This window comes from Aphelocoma coerulescens, chromosome 6, assembly GCF_041296385.1.
Source record: "Aphelocoma coerulescens isolate FSJ_1873_10779 chromosome 6, UR_Acoe_1.0, whole genome shotgun sequence".
Taxonomy (NCBI): Eukaryota; Metazoa; Chordata; class Aves; order Passeriformes; family Corvidae; genus Aphelocoma; species Aphelocoma coerulescens.
In genome coordinates this window covers 32975001-32992500 of record NC_091020.1, presented here as the reverse complement: position 1 = coordinate 32992500, position 17500 = coordinate 32975001, and the positions used below count along the sequence as shown (strand labels likewise).

Genomic DNA, 17500 nt, shown 5'->3' with positions numbered 1-17500 from the left:
TCCCGGAGTGATGCGGGATCTTCAGAAACTTTAAGCAGGGCCAAAGGTGCGGGAGGAGGGGGTGGGAGTCCCTTGGCAGCCTGTCCCGCTCCAGGCCGGCGCTCCCCGCCCGAGAGCGGCGCAGCGCAGCGGGGACAGCCGGGGCTGGCGGAGCCCTCGCTCGGTGGCATCTCCCTGGAAGGGAGGAACGGAACCCTTCGCTTCCCGTTTTGTCGGGGCGTTGAGGGATGGGATGGAGTTTGGGGACACTTCTGGAAGGCTTGAGAAAAGCCTGAGCGCCAGGCTCGGCTTGCTAAGGATGCGGAGAGAAAGGAGCATCCCGCTCCAAGCGATCCCTCCCGGCCGGGTTGTGGGAAAACTCCGGCTGCGGGAGAGGGGTGGCTCGGGGGGCAGCGGACCGGGCTCACAGGCTCTCGGCCCACGGCCCAACTTCACCGCAAGGTTTCACAGCATCTGCCTGCTGTCGATCCCGCGCTGTGCAAGGGCAGCGGGAAGCAGAAAAGCTGGGATCTGCCTAGATTGCTTGGTTTCTTTTTTTTTTTTTTTCCTTAATTAAAAAAAAAATACTCCTGCCGGGCCCCATCAACCCCACCAAGATCATCGTTCCCTTGGGAAATGCTCCTGACAGTCCCGGGACGGGCACGGAGAGCCGGTGCCAGCTGCCCGCACCCGCTCAGAGGCCGCGCTGCGGGGCCGGAGCCGCGCTGGTGTCCATCGGCTCCTTCCTCTACTGGGGAAGGGCCAGGAGGGTCCAGAATCGTTTTCTGAGCGCTGACCAGAAACAAATGAGCTTTTTTTCCTTGCCATTTGATAACATCGTGCTGCCGCGCTGTAAAATGGAAAGACGTATTTACTATGACAACAATATTTTTAATGGGCTGCAAGCGACTTGTCCCAAAGTTGGTACTGCAAACAGCAAAGGCATCGCTCTGTTTGTAGGCGACACAGCCAGCACCGTATTTTGACCCCGAAACTCTGTTTATTTTTCATTTACGACCCATTGCCACGGTTTTTATCCCAAACGAAAAGAAAACGGGGGATTATCTTTTCGCAACGCTGAGTTTTATTTTGATTTCTTTGGCCCCAAATCCTGCCCTCGGCGCTATCAACACGTCGATTCGGGCCAATCTGCGGGAAGCGGAGAGCGATCCTCTCTCCAAATAACCCTGCCGGGGGTTTTAACACGCGTGACGGCTCCGGCCGTGGGCAGAGGGTGCAGCCCGGGGGGGTTGGACACCCTGCGGCATTCCCCGGAGGAGGGGGGCGAAGGGAAGGGAAGGGCAGCACCGGGGGGGCGCAGAGGAAGGGGCGGCCAGAAGTTCTGGGGAAGCCCTCGGGGAGGGGAGGCGGCGCTCCCGTGGGAAGGGCCCTCCCCGCTGCCCCCGCGAGTTCCCGGGGAGCTCCCTGGGAGGCTGCGACCCCTCGCTCGGGGTAACCCGGGCACCGTGACCCCGCTGCGCTGGGGCTGGGAAAAGTCCCCACGCTCCCCATCCCCTTCCCGGCGGAGGGAGCCTCTGGATACCCGCTCCAGTGAGCCCCGGCGGGATCGGCTCCGTGCCCCGGGCCGCAGCCCCGGCCGAGCAAGGCGGCAGCGCTCACAGACAACCCCTTGGGTTATTTGGTTTGTGGTTTCTATTTTTCTTTCCCATATTTTGTTGTTGTTTATTTATCTTCTTCTTTTTTTTTTTTTTTCCGCCCAAAACCACACTTTAGAAATGATAAGGAACGGGTTTTATTGATTTTTTTTTCCACCACAACATTAAGTTTATAACAATATAGGCTGTTTTAAAAATAGGACCGATCCCTAACAGAAAGTGAGAGGGCAGACAGTACAACCGAAAGGGGAAAACAAAATTTAAAATGAAACAAAGAAAAGAAACCAACCAACCCAAACCCTTGGGAAGACAGCAAACAATTGTCAGACAACAGGTGAGCAGACACTAAGACAGAGAGAGACTAGAGGTGTCCACTCCTCGCTTGATTTCTGCCTATTAAAATCCACATACTCAATGGACTTTAGAAGAAAACTGTACATCATATCAAATAAATTAAAATTACCCTAAAGTTGATTGTCCTTCACTTAAAGCGCCCAGCTCACCGAATCTCCCTTATTTATTCGCATAAGCCGGGCTGATGCTAATTCCCATGCCCTGCTCCTCTCTTCTCACTTTCCTTCCCCCTTAATTCTCTTTTATTTTATTTTGCACAACATGAAGAAACGCAATTTTACAATGCTAAAAACCCTTTCCTCACCATTCAAATAAAAGCAGTGCTTTAAGAATCATCGTACAATATTGCACAGTTCAAAAGTACAATAATATTAATAATAATAATAATAATTAGTATTACAAAAGAAAGCAAAAAGGTACAGATTTTCCCCCCCCTCCCCCCGATACCGAAATAACTTTACAAGGAAAAAACCCGAAACAATCCGACAACTAGGAAAACAATAATTATAAACAAGAATTAAAAATGTCTAAGTAAACGATAATAAATAAGGGTCGCTCAAAGCGTGCGGGTGTATTTAACCGTTCACTTTGAGGCTGTATTTCTTGCTCGTGAAAGTCTGATGACAGAAACCGAAAGGTACAAAACGTGGGCAAGCAAAGAGGCAAAGGTCTGCTTAAACGAAAAGCCGTGGTCGATGAAGTTTGAGTCACGACAGGATCAGGAGCCTGAACAATTATTTGGAGGCAGAAGGAGAGGTCCAAAAGGAACAGAAATTCAGCTTCCCGTTAGCGTTTGGCAAATCTCGAGGAGTGGCCTGGGACCATTCATTTTTTATTACTATCCCTTTTTTTTCCCCTTTTTTTTCTTTTTTTTTTCTTTTTTTTCTTTTTTTTTTTTTTTTTACAAAAATAAAACTAAAGCCACAGAGACCATCGCGGTTTTCATCCACGTTTACAAAAGGTGTGACAGCTCCAGGGTTCTCTACAAGTCCCCGCTTTCGTTTTCCTCATTTTCGTTTCCCTCCCCCCGCCATTTTCCTTTTTATTTCTTTTTTTATTTTTTCCTAAATTTTCGCGACTTTCCTCCTATCACCACCCGCCGAGGGGTCCCCCCAGTCCCGCACCCGTGTCCCCGCAGTCCCCCCCGCTCCGCAGACGCCGGCCGGGTGACTCGCACGAGGGGCTGCAGTACTTACAAGCGGGCGGGTGACTTGCGCGCCTCTCCGCGCCCCTCCGCGCAGCGGCGGCCGGGCTCAGACGGGCCGCAGGAGCGGCACGGAGGTGACCACGGGGTGGGAATAGTAGACGGGGTGAGGGAAGGTGAGCAGGGGCTGCGTGCCGGGGGCTCCGCCGCCCCCCGCGCCCCCCTCCGCGCCCGAGTTCTCGTGGTAGAGGATGGGGACGCGGACGATGCGCTGCGCGGCGGCGTGGCTCAGGTTGGCCGCCTCCAGCTCGGCCGCCAGCTGCCGCTTCCACTTGTTGCGGCGGTTCTGGAACCAAATCTTCACCTGGGTCTCTGTCAGGTGCAGCGAGGCGGCCAGGCCGGCCCGCTCCGAGCTGCTCAGGTAGCGCTTCATGTCGAAGGTGGACTCCAGCTGGAAGACCTGCGAGCGGCTGAACACCGTGCGCGTCTTCTTCTTGCGGCACGGCTTCTTCTCCGGGCTCTCCTCCCGCTTCTTCCAGTCCTCCGCGCCTCCCTCCTTCTTCGCCTCCTCCGAGTCGCTCTCCTCCAGGACGATCTCGTCGGGGCTCTTGGAGTCCAGCTCCTTCTGCTCCCCCTCCGCCTTCAGCAGCGGCTCCGGGGAGTCCCGGTCGGTGCCCGAGGCGGGGGACGAGTCCCTCAGCAGGGATTTCTCTGCGGCTGGATAGGAAGGACGAAGCGGGGCATGAAGGGGGGAGATGAGGGACACGAAGAGACACCTTCACCACCCAGGCCCCGCGTCCCGTCAGGGGGAACGGGACGAGCCGGCCGGACCCCCGTGTCACCCCAGGGCTAGCTGCACCCCTCGCCCCGCCGCCCCCGGTCCCCACGGCCGCCGCCCCGCCGGGCAGAGAGGGAGGGAAGGAAGGAGTGATGGAAGTTGCGGGGAGCGGTACCTTCCGTGCGGGGCAGGTGGGCTCCGGCTGGCGTCAGGGCGTAGGGGTACCACCAGGTCTGGGCGCGCTCCAGGCAGTGGGCGCTCAGGGCGAAGCGCGGCGCCGGGATCTCGAAGCGGGGGAAGGCGAGGTCGCCCACCTGCGAGAGGGCGAAGCCGGCGCCGTCCACCGCCGCCTTGCCCGAGGGGGCGAACAGCGCCCGCGGCTGCTTGGGGGGCGCCTTGGGGGGGCCACCGTTGAGCAGGTTCTTGATGTAGAAGGACTCCTTGGGCGGCGGCGGAGGGGCGCTGGGTGGCTCCTGCCCGGTCTCCGGCATCCTCCGCTGCCCGCCCGGCTCCTGGCCGCCGCTGGCCCCGCAGCCCGCGCCCGGCGCGCAGGTGGCGGCTCCCGGCGGCGCGGGGGACAGGCGCGGCGGGGCGGCGTGGGAGCGCGGCGGCGGGGCCGGCCGGGGGCCCCTCGCATGGGGGGGCGGCAGGGCGGGGGGCCGGGGGGACCCGCGCAGCCCGCGGCACCGGGGGGCTGCTGCGGGCAGGCGGAGAGCCGGGGTCGTCTCTGCCGCCGCCGCCTCCCGCCGCCGCTGCTGCTGCGTCAACCTGGCGCCGGATGCTAATGGTGAAATCAAAATGTCATCCCCGTTCCGCGCGGGGAGCACGCGGCGATTGGGCACGCACAAAGGCGAATGGGATCAGGCGGGAGGCGGCGGGAGGAGAGGGCTCCGCGCAGCCCCTGCCCGCAGCCGCTGCGGGCCCGGCCCTCCCCCCCGACGCGCCGCCGTGCCCGGAGGCGGCGACCGCCCGCCCGTTCCTGGCGTTTACAGAGTCCAATTAGGCGGCGAGCGGGGCCGGGCCGGCGGCACAAAGGGACCGGCTCGGCGGAGCGCGGCGGGAGCGGCGGCGGGCGAATGGCACGGGCCGCGCCGCTCCTGCCTCAAAACCGCCCCCGCCCCGCCGCGCCGCCCCCCGCGCCCCCGCCCCGCGCTGCCGGGAACAAAAGCCGCCCGCGGCCGAGGGGGGGGGGAGCGGGCCGGGCCGAGCCCCGCCGGGATACCGGGCACCGGGACACCGGGACACCGGGACACCGGGATACCGGGCACCGGGACACCGGGCACCGGGACACCCTCTCGCTGCGCTCCGCCGCGGGGCAGAAACGACTTAGCGGACGGCGGCGGGGCGGCGGCTGCGGGGCGGCGGGAGGGCTCTTTCCCGACCGTGCCCTCCGCGCCCGGCCAGCCCTGCCGCGCCCTCGGTTCCCGGCAGCGCAGGAGCGGGGCCGGCGGGACACGTCGAGCCCGCGGCGGAGTGACAGTGGGCACGACCTGGGCCCGCCGCTCTTGGGATCAGGGCACAAGGCGCTCCCGGGATTCGCTCCTGCCCTGCTCCCGGGATTCGGGCTCCGGGCGCTGCCGGGGTTCGGTCACGGGGCGCTCCCGGGATCCATCCCTGCCGCTCTGGGTGTTCAGGCACGGGGTGCTCCCGAGATCCATCCCAGCTATTCCCGGGATCCACCCCCGACGTTCCCGGGATCCATCCCCGCCATTCCCGGGATCCATCCCTGCCCCGCTCCCTGATCCATCCCCGACGGTGCCGGGATCCATCCCCGCCGTTCCTGGGATCCATCCCTGCTCGCTCCCTGATCCATCCCCGACGGTCCCGGGATCCATCCCCGCTGTTCTAGGGATCCATCCCCGCTGTTCTAGGGATCCATCCCTGCCCCGTTCCGGGATCCATCCGTGCCCGTTCCCGATCCATCCCCGCCGCTCCCGGGGTCCGGGCACAGGGCGCCCCCTGCCGGGCCGCGGGAGCGCCCCGCGTTCCGGGACCGGCGGGCCCGGAGCATCCCCGCACCTCCCCGCACATCCCGGGACACCGGGGAGCAGCGGCAACGTGAGCCCCGGTAGGGCGGTAACACCGCGTGCTGCCCGCCGGTACCCGCTCCAGTGGCAGCCGTGCGGAGGGAAGGTGTGGCTCCTGTTTTGGGACGTGAGAAGGAAGGAAGGGAGGGAGGGAGGGAGGGAGGGAGGAAGGAAGGAAGGAAGGAAGGAAGGAAGGAAGGAAGGAAGGAAGGAAGGAAGGAAGGAAGGAAGGAAGGAAGGAAGGAAGGAAGGAAGGAAGGAAGGAAGGAAGGAAGGAATTCGGAAGGAAGGAAGGAAGGAATTCGGAAGGAAGGAATTCGGAAGGAAGGAAGGAAGGAAGGAAGGAAGGAAGGAAGGAAGGAAGGAAGGAAGGAAGGAAGGAAGGAAGGAAGGAAGGAAGGAAGGAAGGAAGGAAGGAAGGAAATACCAGCCACTCAATCACTCAATTCTGGCATTCTTCTAAACATCTGGAATACCTTTGAGCACGCGCTGCAAAAATCTGCCCTGGCACATGCAGAGCCCTGGACTCAGATGTGCTCACAGGTGCATAAGAGGCAACAATCTCTACTTCTAAACATTTTAATGCCCAGATCAAATCTGCCTGATTTTTCTTGCTATTTTGTTTTAAAGACACCCACTTGGCAATTTGAAGCAAGACATCTTTTTTTCTGAATCAAACTCCCCAGTTCTTCTTCTTCCTCCTGAACACCTGGGGTTATAAATAGAGGGAGAATTTATATAGAGCTGGTCACACAACATTTTTGGCTGCAACGGATGTGGTATTTCATGCACCTTCCACACATCTCGGGAATGGGGTCTCAGCAATCAGTAGTTTGCAGAAATACTCTGTTATTAACAACTGTCTCTTGTTCCTGCTCTCGTTAACAGCTTAAAGCACCTGGCAAAGTAAAGGTCATTGGGAGTTTTTCAAAGAAATGCTATTTCTCTGGGAATATCCCTCAGCTCCGGGGTAAAATGTACAGAGGGAAAAAAAAAAAATGGACAGAAAGAAAATAGTTTCTATTCAGAAAACAGCCAATAGCCCCCTAGCCCAGGCTCCTCCCTGAGACCTGGGATAAAGCTCTGTGTTAAATGTTTGCAGCTCTTACATGAAAAGCCAAGGGTGAAAGGTTCTTATAGAAGAACCCAGTGCATTTCTCCATCTCAGTGAAGATTTTATTTAGATATGGGTCACCAAAATAATTCTGTCCTGAAACTCCCACCCTTTTCCATCCATCTTTCACTGCTTTGATAATTATGAGGTCCTAATCCCTTTGGAGTCCCTCAGGGCAAACAACTCACGGTAGAGAGCCAAGCAAGGACAAAAAATCAAACCAGCCTCTGGAAATGTTAAAAGAAATTCCCACTTTGCAATTTTTTACTACAAAACAAACAAACAAAACCCTGCAGTGTTCTAAAAGAGCATTTCTCTGTCTCTATTATTTAAGGTCCATAGATTCCTAATTTATTTATGTATTTTATTTATTCCCCCTCCCCAGCAATATCTGGATGTTAAACACTGGTATTGACCATTCCCCCCTTGCTCCATCCTTGGTGATGGAGCTGAGTGGATTTTGCTGCAGTCTTTATTTCTGTTTCTAGACTTTCACTTGTACCATTCCATTGTAAGCAGATAATTATTATTTCATTAGTGTTGCAATTCAGAATTAATTGGCTAATTTACACATGGATCAATTGTATAAATGTGATGTTTGTGATCGGTGCTTGATATGATTTAAAGTAATTGTTTATTTTCGGGTTTTGGCTGTATTGTATTGCAAAGTGATTTATCTCCTTATTTATCCTGTCTCAGCACTGCCTCTTCTTTTTCATTATTTTTCTAAAGAGCTACACTCTTGCTAGGCTGGAGCGTGAACCTGTGTGCTGTGATTCTGTGGAGCCCCACTGCTTTGAGCTCCAAAAAGCCCTGCCTTGCAGCCTGCTGCTGAGGATGTGCAGCAGCCCTGCTTCCCTGGCAGGAATTACCCACTGCAGCCTGTATTTCACCCAGATTCTTGTCCCATCTTTATCTGCCACCCCTGAGCATCCCCACTGTGATCACAGGTGACAAACTTTGGGTCACCTTGGGTTCAGTTTTCTCTTTGCCATCCTGAGGAAAGGGCAGTGCTGAGTTTCCTTGTTCCTTTATTTGTCCAAGTGGGAGCTCTCCTGAAGATGTTTGCAGCGTCCGGCCTTCCAGCAATTGTAGGGAAGCAGAATTCCTCCCAGCCACTGCTTGATTCCATGGCTAACATTAAACATACTTCCACAGGAAAATGCTGAGGCCCCTCCTTGCATCAGGGTTTAGATGTCCAGAAGGAGAAGAGAGAAAGGATGAGAAGACATTTAACGGCTTGCCCCACACAGAAACACTCCCTCCCCAGGCAACCAAAAGGAATCCTTCCACCATCAGATTTTAGAGCTCCTGTCATGCTGTCCAGGCATATAAACAGAATTTTGTGAGTGCCAGAGATTAACTGCTGCAGAGTCGGAGCTGTTCTCAATGGCTCTCCCCTTCCTATTGCAAATCCTTTCATATGATCAGGGCCTTCTTAAAATCTGAGTTCTTCAGAAACATGGCATTTCTCTGTCAGTCTTTCAAGTGCTTCTTCTGAAATGCATGGCTGGAAATAAACAGAGGTTATGCAGAAAAGGGATGCTACTTTCTCGTCAAAAGGAATGTCTCTTGTGGGATGTATTTGATAAGGATGTTTTATTTGAGACTGGAAAAACTACAAGGGAGTTGTGCTTCGAAGCCTGTCTCAGGTTTCCCCAGGCTGAGTGGATCAGGGTGCATGAGATGTGTGTGGGTTGAGAGGTATTTTGGAACAGTTAAGGTTGTTCCCTTATTATGCCTTACAATGGCATTTTTGTACCTTTAAATGAAAGGCTTTGTTCGTGTCTGTTTTCCAGTGGCTTCCTGGCAAGCTGAGAGTCTTCCCTGACAAATATTAAAGTCTCATAGCACTTCAAGAAAGCAGATTGTTCAATTTATGAGACTTTTATTTCTGAGGCTCGTCACAGTTGTGTGTCTGACTCACAGACATATCATTTTTATCAGAAAAGGGGAAGAATTTCTAGGTTGTTATGCTTTTGTGAAACAAGTCCCTCTGCAAATTCCGTGTAATTTGGAGTAAAACCACAGGGACAGAACTGATGAGGTGCAGGTGAGGTGATCTAAGCACAGTCTTTGTCTCACAGAGCACTACACACGTACCCTGTAGAATGTGATAAGATGGTCTGATGTCATCACAAACTCATACAACATATCCTTTGCTTTTGTCATTTGGACTTGCCCACCAGTCTAATTTCTAGAAGGTTTCATCATCCTGGTATTAGTCATGTGTGCACCATTTATCACTTCCACAAGCAAACCCACCGAATGGAGGTCAGCTAAACACACTGGAGGAAATCCTTTGTGAGAAGCATCACTGGAGGATTTGAAGGCAGGGCATGTACTGTTCTTTAACATCTTATCCAAACATAAACTTCAGCTCATCTTTCAAAATATGTCAGGACAGAGACACCATAGAAAATTGAATGAAGGTGGCTTTGCAGCTCCTATATCTGAAGACCAGTGCTTTTATAGCCAGTTGTAAACTCTGAAGTATCATGTAAAAAAATAAAAACACCCAAAAATCCAAACCAGGACTATGTAAACATCAGGACGGGTGAAATCTGAAATAAACAGATTTCTTTGTGACCATAAATAGGTCATTTATTAAAATCCACAAAAAATCCCATCACCACACCTGAAAAGTGCTGAGTATTTCCGACTCCTACTGAAATAGAAAATTGCTGCACAGCTCTATGGTGAATGTGGCTAGAAAAGAGGTGTTCTAACCAACACTCAGCCTTCAGGTATCCAGGATTCAAACTGTCCATTTGCAGAGAGCCAACAGAGAGCAGAGCACATCCAATGTTTGTGTGCAGGGCAGCTGGATAATGTGCAGTTTTAGGAGTTCTTAAATAATCATTGATTTCAAAAGTGTTACAGCCCATTGACTCAAAAATCAGCTGCTTATAAAGCCTCTCATGTTCACATCACAGATCCTTGGCAACTGTGCAGGAGCTATGCTGGACGTACATATTGAACATGGGCTGTATTTGGAATTTCATGGAAAGATCCTGAGATCACCCTAATTTCCCCAAGGTTTGCTGTAGCTGGCATGTCAGTCTGAACCAGCTTGTTCCCCAAAATAGCTCATGGTTTTGCAAAACAAATGAATGATGGGGTCATTTTGTGCTTCCACAAGAGCTTCTTTGTCAAAACCTCAGTGTGCTTTGCACTTATTAATGACTCTGCCTCGCCTGCCAGTCCCCAGGGAAGGCTGCTCCTCAGGGAAGCTCCGTGTTTCAGGAATCCCAGGAAGGCAGTGATGCACACACCACAGGAGGCTCCTTCTCCCTCTTTTGGCTGGGGCATCTCCAAGATTTCTTGTCTTCAGATGTTCAGACAGTGTAAGTACTCACGTCCCTCCCACGGTGCCCAGACTCTGTTCTATCAGTCCTGCAAAACAGAACAGGAAAAATAATGTTTTTTGGGCTTCTTTCCACACAACATTTCTGTAAATTCCAGGGAAAACTTTATCCTAGACAACAAAGTTGCTTATTTCTATATATATTAATATAAATGCACAAATCCACATTATAAAATAAAGTATCAGAGGCAAAGAAATGACCAGACAAATTTCAAATCATCCTTCTTTGAGCCACTGCTTTACATTTAAGTTTTTCTTTGTTTGTTGTTGTTTGGGGTTTGTGTTTTTTTTTGTTGTTGTTGTTTTGTTTTGTTTTGTTTTTTTTTTTTTACATTGTTGCTTTTTTTTTTTTTATTATTATACCATTGAAAATTTGGAGATCTATTAGAAAGACGAGCATTATACAGAAAATATTTTTAATGCATTTTGGTTAAACATTAGCAATATACACCAGCAATTCATCAGTAATAAACCTGATGGAAGCAATGCTGGTGGAGAGCAGTAGAAAGATTAAATGCAGGTTGTGCAAAACTTCTGACACTCAGCTTCATTGCCATCACAGCCATCAGAGTTACATGGGTTTTTTTTGGACAAGAGAGGATTCCCTTTGAAATTGAGCCACAGGGATCCAACCAGTCCAGAGTCGTGGCTTGAAACTCCTTCCTCATGTGGAGATGTGAAAAGCAGCCATGAAGAATTAACAAAGCACAACTAAGGGTGACTTTTCCACATCACTTTACATTAAGAGATTTTTGGCTTGTCACTAAGGATCAGTAAAAATATCAGAAAAACAAACCAATTAAAAGGGACTGAGTGCAGTTGAACATTTTCTTCAAGGTGGCAGATAGGGAAAATAATAATAAAATATTATGTATGACAGAAAGAGAAAGAATTTCAGCTGGGTATATGCATGAAATGCAACATATTTTAAAATGTTTGGTATCTACAGAGCAATAGCATTGTCAAAATAAAAAATTTAGCATAGAAACAAACATTAGCTGTTTCTCCTCAGCAGCCTGATGTGTATTCTTGCCATGTGCTGTCATTCCCAGAGTGTGACATCTAAGTTATTTGTGCAGTGCTGCCATGAAAAAACCCTCACCACATAACCAAACCCACCCAAATCACTGCTGCTTCAGGTGTTCCAGCCAGGAAAATCCTGTCGAGTACACGTCGCGCTGCCATGAGAAGTTTGTTATGTATTGCTGTGCTTGAGAGCTGCAGTGGAGTGAAGAACAGAGGAAATGCCAAAAGACTCGAGGGCAAACATGCAAATGACATCTCTGCTTTTTGTTTGTTTGTTTGTTGGCAGCAAGGGCTGCTCCGAGGGAGAAGATGAGGCGCTGTCTCTCCAGTCAAAGATCCTGATCTGATTCTGTTCCAGCCACGATGCTTGTAAAGCACTGAAGCTGATCAGAAACTGCAGAGCACTGATCAGGATTTCCAGATGTCCTTGAAAATGCCCTTCACCTTCACAATCAGGCTCTGAAATGATAATATATTGATCGGAATGCTTGGCAGCAGCGTGACACACGCAGGGTTATTGATAAGCAGCGCTGATATTTTCAGGTGACAAACAAGGGTGGGGGAGGCGATTAAAACAGGAATGCACAGCTGCCACGAGAATCTCCAGCTGGGAAACTTGGGCTCTGAGTGATATCGCCCACCAAAAGGTGTCTGCTTTTTTGTCTGGGAACACATTTCCATCTGAATCTGCGGAGAATAACTCCTGATATTGCTATATTAATGCTAATAAAGACAAATCCGCAGCGGAGGGATGGAGCCCTGGACGCCTCCCCGCTCGCCCAGGAGGCGCGGCCGCCCTTCAGCACCGCGGCCAGCGCCGGCAGCGTCGTCCCGCGGGTCCAGGATCGCATCCCGCCCGCCCCATCCTCCGGACAGCCCGGGATAACGCTGCTGCTCCGAGCAGGGTGAAGGGCCAGAGCTCCGATGTGCTCCTGGGGTTGGGCGAGAGAGAAGGAGGGGACTTAGTGGCTGTATTGTAAAGGCAAAAACAAACAAACAAAAAAGAATTAGAGGTTTGCTGCTATTGTAAAAGCTCCAAGCAACAAAATAATTAAATGTATCTGAACCTTGAGATTACAAATTCAGTCCAGGACCCTTTGTCTGTTGTGCCCTGAACCTTCTCGGGCAAATTCAAGAGAATTACATCTCGGGTTATTTTAATATCAAAGCATTCCATAAGAAGACGTGGGAATTGTTTCCCTTTCCAATAGTGTTGATGCTTTGCCCTGTTTATTCCCCAGCTGGTATTTTTTGTACTTCTCAGGGATATATCAAAGTTTATGCAGTATGTGTAACTCGGGGGAGATGGAAAAGGCATTGACAATATTAATTGTTTCATAAATAGCGTCAGATAGGATATGCTTTTTATACCCTTGGTTTAAACCCTGTTAGTGAAAAACCAATACCCTGCCATTTGTTTATACTTTTCTTGGCATACAAGGCAGATATATTAGAGAGAATGAAGCCAATAAAAGGTTACAGGCAGCCTTTTCCACTCTCAACTTTTAGGCATGGCCCCTTTTTCAAAAGAAAACTGTCTTTTATTTTGGAACATTATAACCATTCCACCTGTCTGTAAAAATGTATGAAGAACCAGAAATTACAAAGGACCAAATAGAAAGGACCCTTGCTTTTAGGTGAGCACTTCTTCACACAAACAATTCCACAGACTCCACCACAAGCAATTCCATGCCTCCACAAGTACCTGCTGAGGCAGAGGGATGAAGGGCTCCACCTGCCAGCCCAGTAGTGTGGGGGTCTCTGAGGCAAAGCTGCCTCAGAGAAAAAGGCTCAGCATCAAACAAAAAACCCTCTTTCCTTCAGTATTCTTATTTGGATCCAAGAAGTTTGTCACAGAACAAGTCCTGAGAGTAGAAAGAGGAACTGCAACCAATCCCAAAGGCAGCACATGACTGATAGTTTCAGCCCAAGGAAAACGATCTTCAAATTAATTACTGGAGTTCTTGCAAAAGTTTTTAATCCAAGCAATGGTAAAAGAGACTCCGGAAAAAAAACTATTTGCACTGCAAGCATTTTACTCCTTGCAGTCTTTTTATTTCCCTTATTCAGCCTTCTAGTCCCTGCAGGAAGGGACAAGGAGGTAGGTTATGGTGGGTTTACCTGCTAGGGTGGGGGGGGTTGCCTCGGCTTTCATTAAAAAAAATATTTTAATCATGTTCTATGCAGTGTCACATGCCAAAGAAATACAACCCTTGCACATCTTTAAGCAAGAGTTTCAATGCTGCCGTGTTCTGCTATATTAATATTACAGTTTTGGAAGATATGTAGCATAGCAGCAACTAACTGAGGGCTGGAACGTTGGAAATCAAGAGAGGAAAGAAGGAAGAAAATGCCATTCAATATTCCTGGAAATTCCGTAGAAATTAGTGGAAATGTGCTGTGCATGGCTTTTTCTCATAGCATGAAATGGTCCCACTGCAGTCTTGATTCCCTTTTGCAGGATGCCAAGAGCTGCAGTTATCCTTAAGGAAAGGCACTCCCAGGGTTTTCCCTTGATCCGTGAACAGGAAATGTGAAGCTCGATGTCCTGGTTTTCAAAGCAGCTCTTCACGGATCATCTCCTACGACTTCAGGAACTTTCTGTGCAGAATCAAAGGTCAGGCCCTGTGGCAAAGGCATAAAATTCATTACCAGAGGGAACACCAGGGCATGGTCCTTTCTCCATTCCAGCTGCACAGGGGAGGAGGCTTTGCTCAGCAATCACTTCTATTCCAGACCTATTTGTTGCTCAGACTACAGTAAATCAGGAGTATTGACTTCTTCAGCATCTCTGAGACACAGAGGGGTTTTAAGGACGTGCTCCAGAAAAGTAGAAACTTGCTGAAAAACAGAGGAAGAAAAGCCATAGCCAGAGGTACCTGTGGAGGCACCAGGTGTCAAAGCCAGGCAAAGATCAGATTTTTCATTTGCCTCCCAGGCACAGCCTCTGCACACCCAGACTTCAGCAATACCTGGAGAGGACTGACAGGTACCTACACGAGTAAAGAAAGCAGCAAGAGTGACAAAAGCAACAAGAATGAATGCTGGCTGGAAGGTGCTCCCACTTGCTGCCCACGGCTGATTGTAGCTTCGCCCTGTGTAAGGTACTTGGGACAAGGTGAGAAAACCACCCTGAGCAGAGTCCTCCACCCTAAATCCTCCCGTGATCTGGTCAGACAGAGGGAAGAGCATCGGGGTTACCCAACAAAAAGTACATTTTAAAGAGCCACTTTTCACCCCTTTTCCAGCACAACCTTTTCCAGTTGCTCTGGAAGGCCAAGAGAGGCAAGAAGAGAGAATTTTTCTCCCTCAGTGCAAAAGAAGATGTGACAACAGGTGGACTCTGTGTAAAGTCTTTGCCTAAGTCATGTTAATCTCACCATCAGACCCTAATCTCCAGCTCCAGCATTAGGGAGCACAGTGCATCCCACCCCTGGCATCAAGGCTGACCCAGCAACACCCTTTTGCCTCTCACATCTGTTGAGCTGATCTGAAACACCACAACCAAATCCCATTTCCAGCAACGCACGTGCTTTGCCTTGCTCCTCAACCTGCCAGTCCTAATGACTTGCAATTAAACAAAAGCCTTCCTCATGCTCTGGGTCTCCCTGCCCATCCTCCCTGCAAGGCTGTGGCTTTAATTTCACCCTTTTCACAGCAGCAGACTCCTAGGGCAGGCAGCAGGATTATGACTCACATACTGTGGGAAGTAATGATGATCCAAAAAGCAAACGGAGGTGGGCAGTGAAGGAGAAATCACTTATGCAAATAGAAATATTTTCAATAATGATCAACAGCATGAGAAAGAATATAGGAAAAATTACATTAGGCAGAGGAGCTTCATTTTTAAAATGTTCCCTAAGTGCTAGAAATCTTCCCATCTTCATTTTTCCCTTTAAACTCTGTCATTTGTACAGCCTATTAACCTTTAACTTTATGACTATCCTAACGTGAAATACTGGCAGCATTTAAGTGTGAGAATACTCGAGACCTGCCTTCCTGGTTGGCAACAGAGGTGAAGCACTTTCTTTTAAATCAGTCATTTTTAATATCAGTCATATACACACAGCATCAGAGACACTATTTTTAGATTCACGTGCTGGTGTTACTTATAATAAATGCTCTACAGACCCCAGTTATCTTCCCTCAGAGATCTTAGAGAGCCCTTCTTGTCTGTCCTCTCTCAGTTTGTCTCCCTAATTGTAGTCTTCAATTCTGCTCAAAAGTAGAGGAGAAAATTAAATCAAATCACTTCCTTCAAATTCCCTCTTTCCTGCTCTTAAAAAAGACGATGTAAAATTAATTATTTGTGTTTACCAGAGCTGCTGGGGAGTCGAGCCGAGGCTGGGACTTCATTGTGTGAAGCCCTGCACCACTGTTATTGCAGCCACTTCTGCCCTGCAGACCTGGCATGGGGCAGGTGAGGAGGGGTGATTAAGTGACTTCCAAAAGGTGGTGAAGACAAAGTGGCTCATCCTGGTGGTGAGTGCTGGGGCTGTATCGATTCCACCTGCGGCAGGGGATGGAGGAGCTTTAGCATGGAGCTTGTGAGGTTTTAATCGTGACCATTAGTTCAATCCACAGGAGTGACAAGGGCTGCTCAGACCTGAGGACAGGAACCTCTGTTGTTCGTAGCTAAATCTCAGCGATAAAACAGCACCCAGAGATGAGGACGGGTGATCTGCTGGGAATCCGCTGGATGTCCTCTCTGCCAGTGAGTGCACTCCTCAAGGGCTGGGCATGGCCCTGCCATGGGGCATCACCGTGGCCTGGGAGAGCATCCAAAAAGAACTTTCAGTTGGAAAGAACAGCCAAAGCTGTTACACTGAAGGCTGAGAAAACATTGCCTCAGAGCTGAACCGCCAGAATTTATTTACACAAAGCCTTCCCCTTTTCCCTTGCTCTTTCAGACTCGGCAAACCTTCGAGAAGCTCAGCAGGGAGCCCTGGAGCAGCACTTTAAGCCAGTTTTCCAGGCAGGAGCCTGTGCCTCTCTCCTTAATCAGAAAATATCCAGCCCCAAGGAGCGAGACAGGGACCACAGCGGCCCTGGCTGCCCAGCCCTTCCCTGCACACCTCAGGGTGGGCAGGAGGAAGCCCAGGGCTGTACAAATGTCCCTCTCTGTCACCTCCGAGGCACGGTGCTCCCTTCCTGGGTGAAGGACATGGGCAGGGTACTGGGAGCAGTGCTAGTGCTGGTGTGTTTCAGCCGTGACAAAGGTTTGAACCAGGAGTTTTTACTCTGATGCAAACTCTCTTCTGAGCTTTCACTGTCTTAGGGAATCTTCTGCTCTCAGGACTGCTCTCCTGAACCTGATAAAGATTCACTGAAACTGCAGACTCACTTTGGGGTAGAAATGATCAGTCATCAGCCCAGGCCAAGCAGGAGATCTGGAAGGATTTTTGGCTATGGATCAAATTCAACCAAGGAAAATAAATTGGTGGGGCAACTAAAGACTTGAGCAAGACTCGGTCAAAGGAGGAAATGCAGAGCTAAGCTTGCTCTTGCATCCTATGTGTACCCTGTCTTATGGTTCCCCAGCCTGTCCTTTCTACTCCTTTGAGGGGATTTCTGAGGCACCAGAGGAAGCAGATGGAATTTATGTTTCTGTTGGTGTCTAGATTTTCCACTAGAATCTGTCCAAAGCATCCATGAAATGGAGTTCAGCACACAGCAGGCACAGAGATTTCCTCAGGTGACAGCTCAGGTCCTGCAGGGACAGCTGGCACATGCCACCACACCCAGCTCTGCCAGCACACCCATGTCACCTTCTGCTCACACAGGACCTGAGGAAAGTCCCCAAAACTTCAGCAGGGTTCAGCCACCTCACTGTGGAGCTGCTTTTCTAAACTCCAGCTGGGTTTTTAGAAGCACGTTTAGCCCAGGCGCGCTCTTGGGCCCTATTGATTTTAATGCAACAATCATATGTTTAAAACTTAGCATGTGTTTAATTGCTGCACTGAATAACAGCAGCAGGATCTGGTGCTCACACGCCTTGCTGACCCAGTGCTGGGAGAGAAATGTGGTGCCAGCCTCACAGCAAGATGGCATTTGTCCCAAACCTGAAATCAGATGAACCCAAATTCTTTTTTTTA

At 50.5% G+C, this 17500-nt stretch overlaps 1 protein-coding gene across 1 annotated transcript; it reads right to left on the bottom strand.

Annotated features, from left to right (window-relative positions):
• Nucleotides 1-3104: 3104 nt before the first annotated feature.
• On the bottom strand, nucleotides 3105-4362 carry HMX3 (H6 family homeobox 3). Its single transcript, XM_069020468.1, has 2 exons — nucleotides 4047-4362; nucleotides 3105-3810 (listed from the first exon to the last, which is right to left on the bottom strand). The coding sequence occupies exons 1-2, from the start codon at nucleotides 4360-4362 to the stop codon at nucleotides 3203-3205; spliced, it is 924 nt and encodes a 307-aa protein (XP_068876569.1). The 3' UTR covers nucleotides 3105-3202.
• Between the last annotated feature and the right edge of the window lie 13138 nt (nucleotides 4363-17500).

Coding starts and splice junctions, on each gene's coding strand:
- HMX3 (XM_069020468.1), bottom strand. CDS start 4,362: ATGCCGGAGACCGGGCAGGAGCCACCCAGCGCCCCTCCGCCGCCGCCC. Junction 3,811..4,046: donor CCACCTGCCCCGCACGGAAG/GTACCGCTCCCC, acceptor CTTCCTATCCAG/CCGCAGAGAAATCCCTGCTG.